The following is a 14,547-nucleotide window of genomic DNA, read 5'->3' as shown; positions in this document are numbered from 1 at the left end:
TAGGTCTGTCTTGACTAGTTAGGTATGACTGGAGCAGGGGTAGGCAATCTATGGCACGCGTGCCAAAGGTGGCACACGAGCTGATTTTCAGTGGCACTCACGCTGCCCGGGTCCTGGCCACCGCACTGGGGGCTCTGCATTTTAATTTAATTTTAAATGAAGCTTCTTAAACATTTTAAAAACTGTATTTACTTTACATAGAACAATAGTTTAGTTCTATATTATAGACTTATAGAAAGAGACCATCTGAAAAAGTTAAAATGTATTACTGGCACACGAAACCTTAAATTAGAGTGAATAAATGAAGACTCGGCACACCACTGCTGAAAGGTTGCTGACCCCCGGATTGGAGTATCAACAAAGAAGAAGCCTTAAAAGTGAAGACTTTTAATACTTTTACTTCAATAGACACTCTTCAACGTTGTTATTGTCATTTTTACTCATTTTTATTTTGAAGAAAACATGAAGGTGTCTGGGGGGGGGGGGATCTAAATGTAGCTTTTGTTACCTCTCTTCATTCAGATCCCTCCTAAAAACCTCCATCGGACCTTTGAAAAATGACTTGCATCAAAATGGGAGGAACTAAACAAAATGACGAAAAGAAAGTTATCTCCTCATGTGGATTTCCTATCTTTAGATAGTAAGCTCTTTAGGACAGGAAGGGACTGTCTTTACTTTTTGCATATTGTGTTGGGCTGAGCACATTGCTGATGATAAATAGTAATGTCTCAAAACTGGTATGCACTGTACAGACATATAGGAGAACAGAGTTTGCTAGGAGCCTAGAAATGATGCAAATTATAAAAGACCATAGGCATTTAAAAAGATAAGCAAGCTCCCTCCCGCACCATTTCTCTTGTTTGTAACTTTGTTTATATTGCTAGATTACAATATTTCTACATTTTTATAAATTACAGTGAGCCATGGGGCCAACTTTATTAAGCATGCATTTTTGATTAAGCAAAACCAAAGTAGTACATTACATCGTTTCATTATATTGTTTCTCAAACACGCACTTTTCCAAGGGAACAGAATTTGTCTTATACATTTTATAGTGAGTTTGAGATTCAGCACATCTTAAAATATTTCAGAAATGCTTAATTTATATACATTGCTGGTAAATTACCCACTAAATAGTACAGAAGGATTGTCAAGGGCTACTAAATTACAGGTTTTACTACCAAACTTTGAGAATGCAGCTTTATAAAATGCACCTTTTAAGGGCAAGAAACCATCTGGCAAAAACCTTTAAGTGGCAATATAAGTAGCACTAGATCTTCAGCTTGTCTGAATTCCTAATTAGAGACATTGAAAAAAATGGGATTTTCTTTTGACGGAAATTTTGACACTTCAAAATTACTTTTCATTCCCAGTCAAGAGAAAAAGCTGCAATATTGGAAATATTTTTTCAAAATGAAAAATTCTGAAAGTTTGAATTGGAAATGTCAGAAATGAAAACTTTAACATTTTTTCATAAGAAGATTTTGACATGTCAAAGTGGAATTTTTCATTTCAAATCACCCAACTGGAAAATAAACAATAGTTAAAATTGATGTTCTCATGAAACACTTTAATTTACGTGAAACCACATTTTCCAGCAGGTACATTTATTTTGGTCAAAAATGTCGACCAAATATACTCTTACCTCAGACTGAGCTTCTGATCTGGGTCAAATTCATTGGTCTCTTTAACTGAGGTGAGAGCTAGAACTGGCTGATCAGTTTTATATTTCCCTGGTTCCACCCCTTATTGGCTTTGGCCAATCAGCTTTCTCCATTTCTTCATATAGTTCCCCCTCCCCTCTTTTCTTGGTATGTATATGTGTATGTATATTTCCTTGCCTATTAAAACCCTCTTCCACTACACTTTTTATGGTCAGTTAGAAGTAAGAGGCCCCAACCAACAAACCACCCACAGCTAACAAACCTATATTAAAACAAACCAGCCATCTAATATATAGCAGATTCTACACTAAGGGAAGACACTATTCTTGAAATATCATATTAATTATATCAGTTGGTGCTGTGTACAGCAGGTAATTTTTTTTTTTGAATGAAGAATTTTTCCTTGAATGGCCTCTTGTTTTTCAACAACATTTTTCACAACCCCACCCCCTTTTATTGAAATGGTTAATGTTTTTTTTGGAGGGCGTGGGGGACGGGAAAGGGAATGGGTGGAAGGGGATACTAGTAAAAGGTATAACTTTTTACGTGATAAATGGGTCCACCTTTAAAATATAACCAACTTCAAAATTTAGAAGTTTTTCATAAAATAGATTTTAATTTTTTGACCAATTCTACTGGTATATAAATAGCAGTTCTTGCAGGTCCCTTTGCATGACCCAGATTAGCACAGCAGCAAATGCTGCCTTCCCTTGAGGCCAGAGAAAGTTTTACCAAGTGTTGTTCTAAGGTAAGACTGCCCAAATCTCTATTCTCTCATGTCTTGTCTACACCCCAAAATTGCACCAATCTAGCTATACTAGTATAGTAAAGTCGGTACAGCAACCCCCGGCCCCATCTGGATGCAGTTATAAGACCCTTATAACAATACAACATATCCCCATATGGGAAGTGGAATAAGCTATCGTGGTATAACTGTGTTGAATGAAGCTACAAGCCCAATGCTTCTCAATGTGAATGTGCTCCCACCTAGGTAAGTGGGTAGGGTTCAGCACTATGCAGAAGTGTATCTGGAGGGGCAGCAATCACACGAGTGCTCTGGTTTTTTGTGATCCTTTTGGCAGCTTGCAGGGTCAAACCCAAAATGAGTAAAGTACATCCATTTAAAGAAAATGAGCTCAGACCTTATCACATCCTCTTTGTGTTTCTTAGTGACTTCTCCAGATTTCCTCTAGCTATAGCCAAACCTGAGCATGTTGATTAGAGAGACACCTTTTTTTTTTTTTTGCATGGACTAATAATGAAGAACGACATTTTCAGCTACATTGTTGCCTAAATTACTATTGCCTAGACCGAAACTTGCAGTATCTCTTATTATAAATTTGGGAATTTACATGCATAGACTTTTGTAGGCTCCACTGCATAAAACACCTCTATCTGTGCTCAGTCCTGCAATGTACTGAACAAGTTAGCCTAGATCCAGCAAAACACTTAAGAATGTATTTAACTTTTAAAAACCTGATCTTCAATCCTGATTTTCCCATGGATTTCAATAGGGTATTCAATGTGTGTATACAAAATTTGTTTCTGCATCCAGTCTGTGGTCCGCAGATATAAAAAGGGTATGCGCAGATTTGCAAGGCTCTGTCAATAGGATGCTAAACACACACATACTTGTAAAACTACTTCTGAGTGAAAAACATTCAAGGAACTTCTTTAAAGTATATTCTGGTTTTAATGGTAGACATTTTAGAAATCATGTGTTATATAAAATATTATATTCATATTTGTCCTTTTGTTAAAAAAAATTAAGATAGAGTTAAAATACGATGATTTTAGTGGGACTCTAATGGAAATAGTTGTAGTGTGTAAAAATATGCATGTATGTAAATATTTGAAGGATTGAGTCCTAAAATTGTTAGCTCTTTGGAGCAAAGAATGTCTTATACTAGGTTTCTTAGAGAGAGACAGTGGATGAGGTGATCCTTTGATTTGACCAACTTCTGCTGGTGAGAGACTCAAGCTTTCGAGTTTACACAGAGCTCTTCTTGAGGTCTGCATTATCCAATGTTTGTACAGAACCTAGAGCCTGAGTTGTAACTGAGGCTTACAATTTTTGGATTGACTAATTGAAACTGATTCAAATGTGCTCACCTAACTGAAAATAGCGTTGACCTCAAAACCAGTACAGCTGGTTAATTGGCCACACATACACAGCAGTAGTTTATATAAAGTTGACATGGATGTTCTGCTGCTGTTGTAACTCTCCAACATTTGAACCTCATGGAAGTTTCTACTTGAGAGAAAACATAGCAAAACTACTGTTAAATATAGAAAACGATGAACAAAATGAAACCACAAACAAATATGCTCTGCTTGTTGCTGTGAACTGAAATCTGATTTTAACCAAAATAAATCCTGATTGTTTGTAGTGATAAAAAGTACCCTGATGGGCAGAAAGTTGAATTTATATTTATTTGCCACTTTAAGGAAACATTTGATATTCCTTGTGACTATACAGATTAAATTAAAGAGCTGTTAATGCAAAGGATTAAAATAATCTTAATAACATGCATAAAGATATAAATGTTCTCTTGCATTTTATCTTCTTGAAGATCAATGTGGCATAAGGGGAATATGGAAGGGAGACAATACATCCTCACTCTATGAATTGCAACATCTGCTTTAACACTGCACTCACATGGTCATTAAGTATTAATGTTTTCACTAGAACATGTTTGAACATTGTACTGTAATTGTAATACATTTTCTCTTATTGTAATTAATTTGGTAATCACAGAGAGTAATTAGAACTCTGTGTCCAGCTTCAAATTTATAAGGCCTTCCTGGTGTATGGTTGCCTGCATTGCGGATTGCAAGGAACTGTAAAGCTGTTAATGAAACAGCACTTTTTTCTTTATCTTGTGGTATTTTGAAAAGCTCATCATAACAGCTAGGAATTTAATAGACTATTGGATCCACCGCAGGATTTCAGCTGCTTTCCCCACCTCTTCAGCCACTCTTCTTGCCACTCTCCAGTGCAAACACAAATAACCACCAGAATGGAAAATCATGTGCTTTATTTAAGAGCTTTGATGTATATTATCACATGGAGAAATGGTAGAAAAATTATGATTTAAAGGAGGAAGTTGAGCAGCTGTAAACGTCACTAATTGTAAAACATTTATGCTCTTACTTATTTTTTGCTGCTGTGGAAATGCTCTTTAACTGACCCTTTGCTAAACAGACGGTAACATCTAGGTGATACCACATGGAGGAATAAGGACTTTGTAGTTCCCATTTTGCTTTGATATTTCAGGCCAAACGTAAAAGTCAATTTTTTTTTATTTATAGTAAATTTTCTAAAATGAGATTTTGTACATGAAAAGCTATCAGTTTTTACTGTCACATGAATCCACTGATTATTCTTAGAAAATGAGTGCTTCTAGAGTATTGGTGTACCAAAGCCTGTATCTATTATGTAATTCAGCTGATATGAAATAGAAGTGTCTCTTACTTTCTAATACAAATCTTCAAAAGGTTTTGAATAGTTAAACATCAAATAATCCATATAATAAAAATCATAACTGTGTTGTCTTTGAGCAGGGGAAAGCTGTGCAAAATAGCTCTGTGTAATTTTAGTGGTGGTTCGTTCTTCATTGGAATGTCTGTCTTTAAACCTAGGGAAAGTTAAATTTTGTGGAGCACCAATTAAATGCAGGAAGAAATTTGCATCTTCTTCCATGCTTTCAAATTTCCCTACAAAGTCATAGTCTATTAAACATGGGCTGCAAAGCCTGTTGACGTGATCCCAGTGAATGTCCATGCCCACTGGCCTATGTACATCTAGAAGATATTGAATGAACTCTTTAAATTTGACTCCGGAACCTGTCCTTAATGCTTCTTTGGAGGCATTGACACGATATCTCGAAATAATAGCTTTTCCAAAAACAGGGTGGTAGTAATTGTTCGGATGCTCAAACTTGTCCCGAAATGCGGATACCAACTTTTCAAAGGGTTCGCGAATGAAAAGCATCTTGGTGTAAGTGTTGAGCCTGTGATAAATCCCTTTGCGATCAAACCCATCCAGCCTTTTTAAATAATTTCCATAATGCACTGTGTTGTGCTGTATATCTTTTGTGGAGGAAGCCAACCCATTGAGAACCATGAGCACTCGTTTCCAGTTAGAACAGCCAGCTTTTGGAACTTCACAGTATAGAATTCTGTATTTATCTTCTACAAATATTCTGGAAACGTGATAAGGAGTGATTATCCTTCTGTTATTACTCTTGTATTTGGAACAAGTATCTCTCATTATTCTCTTTCTTTCTCTTTGGATCTGATAGAGACTTTTCCAGTTGTTGTTGTTTCTGTCCTCAGATTTAAGCATAGGCAGGTTGAGAGAAGAACTGTTCATAGCAATCAGTATAGGGCTCTTCTTAATTACAAATCTCCTTCGCCGTTTGTGGAGCCCAATAGGATTAATTTCTGCATCTTTTTTTTGATAGTCTTTCATCACAAACATTATATTTTGTTTTCTGTCTGTACTTTGAAGCTTAGTAGGTGCATTCACAGGTGGGTATAATGAACTTCTCTGGTTTTCCATTGCTAATGCCTCTACAGAATTTTTTCTTATTCTTACATCCTGATTGTTGCTAGAAGTGCAGTCCTGCTGGAAGAAAAGACCCAAGAAATGAGATAGTATTTATCACTATTGATAACGTGTACAGTTTAATGGCAGATCTATTCATTGACTCTCAGTTCAGCTAAATTATAAAATGTGTATTGCAACGTGTCTGAGACTCTGCTCCTGCACTAGACTTTTCTTCTCTTTCAGTTGTAGGTGTGTTTACATAGACATCAAAGCTAGAGGTGAGCCTGAGCTGGCAGATGGAATGTTCCCATAGTTTGGGGGCTATCTGTAGCCAGGATTCTGGTGTGGATCCATCTCTGAATTAGCATGAATAACTCTTGTACTCATTGGAAATGGAGGGGCAGGCGGAGGAATTAATTAGCTGTATGAAGCAAGAACTAACACTAAATGTGTTGCTGTTTCTCTGTCTTGTGTGATAACTTTGGAATGCAGCATAGCAATTCCAAAATTCCAGGGAATGTTCTAGGTATCATGGGCACAAGCCTATTGATTTTGTGTGCAACTTGAAATACCAGAAAAGCCTGATTCACAGGAATATCCAGGCCCTCAGGCCTCAGGTGCTGCAGGCAGAGCAATCTGTCTGCCCCCTTGCTGCTACCTTAACTTGTTGCATGAGAACACAGGGAGGGTTTATCAGGGAAGCTGCAGTGCTTAAAGTCAGTGTGTGTGCATGTGCACTGAGGGGGTTGCATGCCCCTCCATTTAAAAATCAAGCTGAGTCTCTGAGGGGCACACGGTAAGCACTGTCTCATCAAAGCTGCCACTCCCACACTTTTTCAGACCACTGTAAGCACTGAACAACAGGGATGCAGGTGTGGGCAGGAGTCCTGAATGAGGGTAGGAGGGAAGCAACAAGTATCAGAGGGATAGGAGGGGCAGGGACCTGGGGCTAAATGGGAGTTTGGGGGTAGGGGCAAAGCTGGGACTGAGGAGGGGAGGGGAAGGGGAAACCAGAGCCTCAGGGAGGAGGAACAGAGATATGTGGGCGCACACAGAGTCCCTGCCACGGGGGAAGGGGAGTGGAGGACAATGGTATGTGGGAATAGGGCATGGGGGACACACAGGCCCTTGGGATGAGAGAGATGGTCCCTGAAATAGGCCGTATATCTACACTGCAGCTGGGGGTGAATCTCCCAGTCCAGCTAGACAGCACAGTGTGTGCATGGGAGGAGGGGAAGCAGGGGCATAGGCCAGCCAATAATCTCTGGGAACACAGAACTCTGGCCCCGGGGCTCCAGTGGGGAGAATGAGCTCCTCTGACCCTGGGGCTGTGGCGGGGATAGTAATCTCCTCTGGCCCCTGGGCTGTTGTGGGGGCATGGAACTGCACCCCTCCAAAAGCCGTAAAATTTAAATTTCTGCGCATGCCACTGACAGACAGCGATGGTGAGGCAAAGCATGTTCAAAATAGCAGTGTAGACATTGGAGCTCTGAAGCTAGCCCATCGATCCCCTAGGCATCAGAGCCTCAGCCATAACATCCACACCATCTTGAGCCCTGTAACACAAGTCTGTCTGCCCGAGCTGTAATGCAAACATAGGGAGTTTGGGGAGGAGAATGGACGAATGCAGAGTCCTTGGTAGGTTCAATCATCTTCCATACACCACAGACTGTGCGTGACTCCCTTGTTACACTCTTGCTTAGTCTTTCTAAGTAGGCTGCACTGGTTAATTCCCTTCTAGTCCCCAGCCTAGGCAAATTAAGTTCCTTCCTATCATTTTGGCACACTTAAACTAAATTTCTGTCTGTCTCTCTAGTGGTGAAATTTGCTCCTGTAAAGAGATGCTGCATCATTAAAGTTCCACATCAGCCTTGTTTTGAAGGCTTAAGTAGGGCAATGACCAGTACAGGCTACCTGCATGGGGGTGAATATCACCCTAGGAGAAATCATTTTCCAGTTACTAGCTCTAGAAAATGAGCCATCTGCCTTGGAACATGTTCTAGGAGATGGCATCTTATACACATTCTCACTCTGCAGCAATTTTGCAATTCCTTGCACTCCGCAAAATCTTGCTGCATATACATATTACAGGAGGAACACAACATAGATTATCCAGGTGAGCCTGAAAATGATGACCCAGATAGGTTACAGTTCTGGCAAGCAATCATTATTCAGCATAAAATACTACTTTTTATTATAGGTATTAATGGAGGTTTGAAATAATGTCACCTTTAAATGATTTCACACACTAGGCATGTCAGGAAGAAGGAGAATCCCACACTTCCCCACTTTGACTTGTTTGTTCATTAGTCAGAGTGTGTTTCAAAGTGAATGTTTATAAAAAAAAAAGAATGTTATAGCTCTCGTTATGGCCCCAATCCAAAGGCCAATGAAGTCAATTGGAATCTTTCCATTGACTTTATGAGTTTTGGATCTGGCTATTTGGAGTGAAAAATGGTGAAGTGGTTGCAAAGCAAAGACAGTAGGCAAAAATGCTGGCAAGTCAATGGAGGTTAGGCACTATTAGACCCACAGTGGAAAGTTCCACCTCTTGTTGCCATTTTCAAATAAGCCTTTGTACAGAGATCTCTAATAGCAGCTTCTACAGGTCAAAATGGTCCTAAATTTAGAAGGGGAAAGATAGATTACATAGATTCATAGACTCTAGGACTGGAAGGGACCTTGAGAGGTCATTGAGTCCAGTCCCCTGCACTCATGGCAGGACCAAATACTGTGTCTAGACCATCCCTGATAGACATCATCTAACCATCATACTGCCTCTGATTGTTGTGGATTTAATATGGGTCTGGGAGGCTGGAACACCTGAATTTTTATTCTAGCTCTGCCTGTGACTCTTGTTGACCATTTTCCTATCTCACCGAGGTGAGGTTAGGGGCAAATTGTATGTATTAATTAATATGTTTGCATTATCACCGAAAAGCTATGTCTTCTGCTTTGACTACAATTTTGTTTAACTAGTTTATTATAGATGTGGTTTTCCAAAGATGATATAGTTCAGATGGAGGAAGGAATGGGAGGGCAGGGAATATGCAGATTTAGCTGTTCAGTTGGTGAATACTTATCCGAAAATATTTTAAGAATTAGAGGTAAACTGTGATGCAAATCACAAACTCTTCTATATTTGCCTTTCACCTGCTCACTGATGATGTTAAAGATGTCTCAGAACTTAAAAAAGCAGCTTTAGATTTGAAATGAGTATTCTCTTTCTTCTTTACGGATTATCATAGTGATGTCACAACTCTTCCTCTACTCATCTGAGAGAACAGGCAGGAATCTGCAGTTTGGGCTTGATCCAATCCCCTTGAAGGCAATTAAGCAACATCCAGTTGACTTCAACGGGAGTTAGATTAGCCTCTCTGTGGCCCAATAGAAATCTTCACAGGGCTTTAAATTAGGCTGTCAAAGAATAGCAACAAGCCTTTCCTGCCACTCAGTTACAAAGAGGAAACTGCAACTCAGGCTACATCCCTATGTGGCATCACTACTCATTTTCTATATCTTGCCAAGTTCCTTCTTCAAAGGAGAATGGATTTTTCTTTCTCTCTTTTTTCTGGAAAAAGTTGATTCAATCATCATAAAAAAGTAATGAGCAGAAATCCAAATTGTGCTAGTAACCTATTAAGTTGTGTTCAAAAATAAAATAGAACTAATCAGTATTAAACCAATTATGAAAGCGGCAGTGCATAATAGAGGAATGAGGGTGAGGTGGAACAATGTCTGGGTTGTCTCTTCACTTCTTTGCATACAGTACGCTGACTAAGACTCAAACAGAATAAGATGTTCTTTACATTTGCTTCCTTTTGTAACTGTTCAGAAAAAGTTGTACTTTTTTCTAGAATGACTTGTGTTAAGTTTTACTACTGTCTTGCTATTACTATTACCATGTGATATACTGACTTAGAAACCAACTCATTCTGGTTCTCCCGTGTATAGTTGCCTGAGTATATCCTAAACTGATGGGACTATGCAAGTATTTGATTGCTGTTCTGTTGAGAAGCTTACCTTGATTTAAATGCATCAAATGTATATTTCAGTCATCTTGTATATGTAAATGGCCAGCTGTTTTATTCTATTTACTATATATTGCTCTTTACTGAGTGATGTGGAAATCATATGAAGAAATCAGACTTATATTTGATCATTCATACTTATTCGATGCTAGGGTACAGTGCCCCTCCCCCCAAAAAACCTCCCAGCACCCCACATTGCTGATGATGAATCTAAAACTAGCATTTCCACCACAAACAAATGTCATAATTTGAATGTCCTCTGTGGACAAAATTCCTATTCACTGCCATTTGAAAGGTAAGTTGAACCTGCAGAGCTGGAGTGCTCTGAATTACATCTCACTAAATTCCCCCTGGAATTTGGATAAATAGCTGGTAAATTCTAGCATTCTTTCAAGTAGTCGCATTCATCCCTTAGGCCTGGTCTACACTATGTGTTTAAACCAAATTTAGCAGCGTTAAATCGATTTAACCCTGCACCCGTCCACACAATGAGCCCCTTTATATCGATATACAGGGCTCTTTAAACCAATTTCTGTAATCCTCCCCGACGAGAGGAGTAGCGCTGAAATCGGTATTGCCATGTCGAATTAGGGTTAGCATGGCCGCCAATCAACGGTATTGGTCTCCAGGCGGTATCCCACAGTGCACCATTGTGACTGCTCTGGAAAGCAATCTGAACTCGGATGCACTGGCCAGGTAGACAGGAAAAGCCCCGCGAACTTTTGAATTTCATTTCCTGTTTGCCCAGCATGGAGCTCTGATCAGCACAGGTGGCGATGCAGTCCCAAATCCAAAAAGAGCTCCTGCATGGACCATATGTGAGATACTGGATCTGATCGCTGTATGGGGAGACAAATCTGTTCTATCAGAGCTCCGTTACAGAAGATGAAATGGCAAAGCATTTGAAAAAATCTCCAGGCTATGATAGACAGAGGCCACAGCACAGTGCTGTGTGACAAGCGTAACGGAAAGCCAAAGAATCAAATGGACGCTCATGGAGGGAGGGAGGCGGTACTGAGGACTCCAACTATCCCACAGTCCCCACAGTCTCCGAAAAGTATTTGCATTCTTGGCTGAGCTCCCAATGCCTGAAGGGTCAAAAACATTTTCCCGGGTGTTTCAGGTTTTATGTCGTCAATTTACACCCTCCCCCCCCCCCCGAAAGAAAAGGGAAAAAAATGTTTCTTGCCTTTTTTTAATGTCATCCTATGTCTACTGGATGCTGCTGGTAGACGGGGTGCTGCAGCGCTGAACACCAGCATCCCCTTCCTGGTGGCAGATAGTACAATATGACTGCTATCCATCGTCATCATCAGCCTGTGAGTGCTCCTGGCTGGCCTCGGTGAGGTCGGCCAGGGGCATCTGGTTTAAAATGGGAATGACTCCCGGTCATTCCCGGCAGATGGTACAGAACAGCTGGTAACCGTCTTCATCATAGCAACTGGAGGCTGAGCTCTATCAGCCCTCCCACCCCCACTTTCATGTCTAAAGAAAAGATTCTGTACTGCCTGGACTATCATAGCAGCGGGAGGCTGGGCTCCTCTCCCCCGCCACCCTTTAATGTCCTGCCTGGACTATCATAGCAGCTGGAGGCTTCCTCCCCCTCATTTTATCTCATTAAAAAGTCAGTGTTTCTTGTTCCTGCATTCTGTATTACTTCATCACACAAATGGGGGGACACTGCCATGGTAGCCCAGGAGGGTTGGGGGAGGAGGGAAGCAACGGGTGGGGTTGTTGCAGGGGCACCCCCTAGAATGGTTTGCAGCTCATCATTTCTGTGGGATCTCTGGGGCTTTGACACGGAGCGGCTGTGCTCTCTGGTCCTCTAGTACACTTGCCCCATATTCTAGGCAGGACTGACTCTATTTTTAGACAAAACATAAAGAAGGGAATGACCCGGGGAGTCATTCCCATTTTTGTCCATGTGCCCCCGGCCAACCTCAGCAAGGCCAGCCAGGAGCACCCATGACAACAGCAGAACGACTGATAACCGTCATCTCATCGCCAATTTACAATTACATGGCAGACGGTGCAATAGGGATGGTAACCGTCTCTGCTATCTTGCAAAAGCAAATGAATGCTGCTGTGTAGCACTGCAGTGCCACATCTATCAGCAGCATCCAGTACACATACAGTGGCAGTGACAAAAGGCAAAACGGGCTCCATGCTATGGTGTCTGCCAGGGCAATCCAGGGAAAAAGGGCGCGAAATGATTGTCTGCTGTTTCTTTCACGGAGGAAGCTTTGAGTGATGAGATTTACCCAGAATCACCTGCGACACTGTTTTTTGCATTGGGATCTCAACCCAGAATTCCAATGGGTGGGGGAGACTGTGGGAACTATGGGATAGCTACTGGATAGCTACCCACAGTGTAACGCTCCGGAAATCGACGCTAGCCTCGGTACATGGATGCACACCGCTGAATTAATGTGCTTAGTGTGGCCGTGTGCACTTGACTTTATACAATCTGTTTTACAAAACTGGTTTATGTAAAATCGGAATAATCTCGTAGTGTAGACATACAGTTTGAGCATTGGCCTGCTAAACGCAGGGTTGTGAGTTCAATCCTTGAGGGGGCCACTTACAGATCTGGGGCAAAAATTGGTCCTGCTAGTGAAGGCAGGGGGCTGGACTCGATGACCTTTCAAGGTCCCTTCCAGTTCTAGGAGATTGGTATATCTCCAATTATATTATATTAAACTTTAAAGAAGTAAATGAGATATAGTCACAGCTACTTTGAATGACTTAGCAGCCACTAGGTGGCACAATAATACCAGTATTTTTCTTTCTAATATTCTATGTAACACTCAACCATTTCTTTTAAGCTATAAAATTTTATACCAAATATGAATATGCAAATATATTTCAAGTTTACAGTATCTTTTAGGAATATCTAGTCTAGCAAACAACCATAAAACTAAATTTTCATGGCTCACCAAATTTGTATTGTAATAAAAATTTTTTTTCACTCCAGGGAAAAGCTTTAATGCTTCATTCCTGTTTGATACTTTTACTTCCAGTCAAATGGTTTTCTCTGAGCCTTCTCCCCCTCATCCCACAGTCTGTATTGCAAATATGTCTTGCTCTATTTTCTTGCATATTTTTCTGAAGAACTTACTTTTTTGGGTTGTTGGGGTCCCCTGTTATATTTTATCCCTAAAGAAAGAAAAGGAAAATTACAATAATATTTGGTAAATACACATGACATGCTTATCTTGCACCACTGAGATCAACAAGGTTTTACCATTAACTAGAATGTGAGTAGAAGCAGCCGCTATTAGAACAATGATATTAAATAGACCTGCAATGTTTTATATCAATGTGTAGCCCATAGTAGTAATACCTAGCTCTTGAATAGCTCTTATACCTGTAGATCTCAAAATGCTTTACAGAGTAGGTCAATATCATTATTCCCATGGGGATAATGGGGAAACTGAGGCAGAGGTGAAATCATACAATCATAGACAATTAGGGTTAGGAAGAGACCTCAGGAGGTTATCTAGTCCAACCTCCTGCTCAAAGCAGGACCAACCCCAACTAAAAGCTTTAAAAACCTCTAAGGATGGAGATTCCACCATCTCCCTAGGTAACTCATTCCAGTGCTTCATCACCCTCATAGTTAAATAGTTTTTCCTAATATCCAATCTAGACCTCTGCCACTGCAACTTGAGACCATTGCTTCTTGTTCTATCATCTGCCACCACTGAGAACAGCCTAGCTCCATCCTCTTTGGAACTCCCTTTCAGGTAATTGAAGGCTACTACCAAATCTCCCCTCACTCTTCTCTTCTGCAGACTAAATAAGCCCAGTTCCCTCAGCCTCTCATCATAAGTCATGTGCCCCAGCCTCCTAATCATTTTCGTTGCCCTCCGCTGGACTCTCTCCAATCCACAATCTTTCTGTAGTGGGGGTCCCAAAACTGGATACAATACTCCAGATGTGGTCTCCCCAGTGCCGAATATAGGGGAATAATCCCTTCCCTCGATCTGCTGGCAATGCTCCTACTAATGCAGCCCAATATGCTGTTAGCCTTCTTGGCAACAAGGGCACATTGTTGACTCATATCCAACTTCTCATCCACTGTAATCGCTAGGTCCTTTTCTGCAGAACTGCTGCTTAGCCAGTCACTTCCCAGCCTGTTGCAGTGCATGGGATTCTTCCGTCCTAAGTGCAGGACTCTGCATTTGTCCTTGTTGAACTGCGTCAGATTTCTTTTGGCCCAATCCTCCAATTTGTCTAGGTCACTCTGGACCTTATCCCTACCCTCCACCATATCTACCTCTCCTCCCAGCTCAGTGTC

General features: G+C 40.7%; 2 protein-coding genes across 5 annotated transcripts in view; both read right to left on the bottom strand.

Annotated features, from left to right (window-relative positions):
- Positions 1-14,547, bottom strand: part of KCTD15 (potassium channel tetramerization domain containing 15) — a 321,946-nt gene that overhangs the window by 107,663 nt on the left and 199,736 nt on the right. The window lies entirely within an intron of this gene.
- Positions 4,227-14,547, bottom strand: part of CHST8 (carbohydrate sulfotransferase 8) — a 266,667-nt gene continuing 256,346 nt past the window's right edge. For 2 of the 4 annotated variants that reach the window (XM_030581551.1, XM_030581552.1), the window contains 2 exons: positions 13,366-13,403; positions 4,227-6,294 (listed from right to left, as the gene is read on the bottom strand). In XM_030581551.1, the coding sequence (XP_030437411.1) occupies positions 5,143-6,294; positions 13,366-13,403 (1,190 nt within the window). In that variant the 3' untranslated portion in view covers positions 4,227-5,142. Of the gene's footprint in view, positions 6,295-13,361; positions 13,404-14,547 lie in introns of those variants that run through there. The other 2 variants (XM_030581553.1, XM_030581554.1) reach the window with 2 other exon arrangements.

This window comes from Gopherus evgoodei, chromosome 12 (genome assembly GCF_007399415.2).
Source record: "Gopherus evgoodei ecotype Sinaloan lineage chromosome 12, rGopEvg1_v1.p, whole genome shotgun sequence".
NCBI classification, from domain to species: domain Eukaryota; kingdom Metazoa; phylum Chordata; order Testudines; family Testudinidae; genus Gopherus; species Gopherus evgoodei.
The sequence above is the reverse complement of the archived record's forward strand: the minus strand, read 5'-3'. Positions and strand labels throughout refer to the sequence as shown.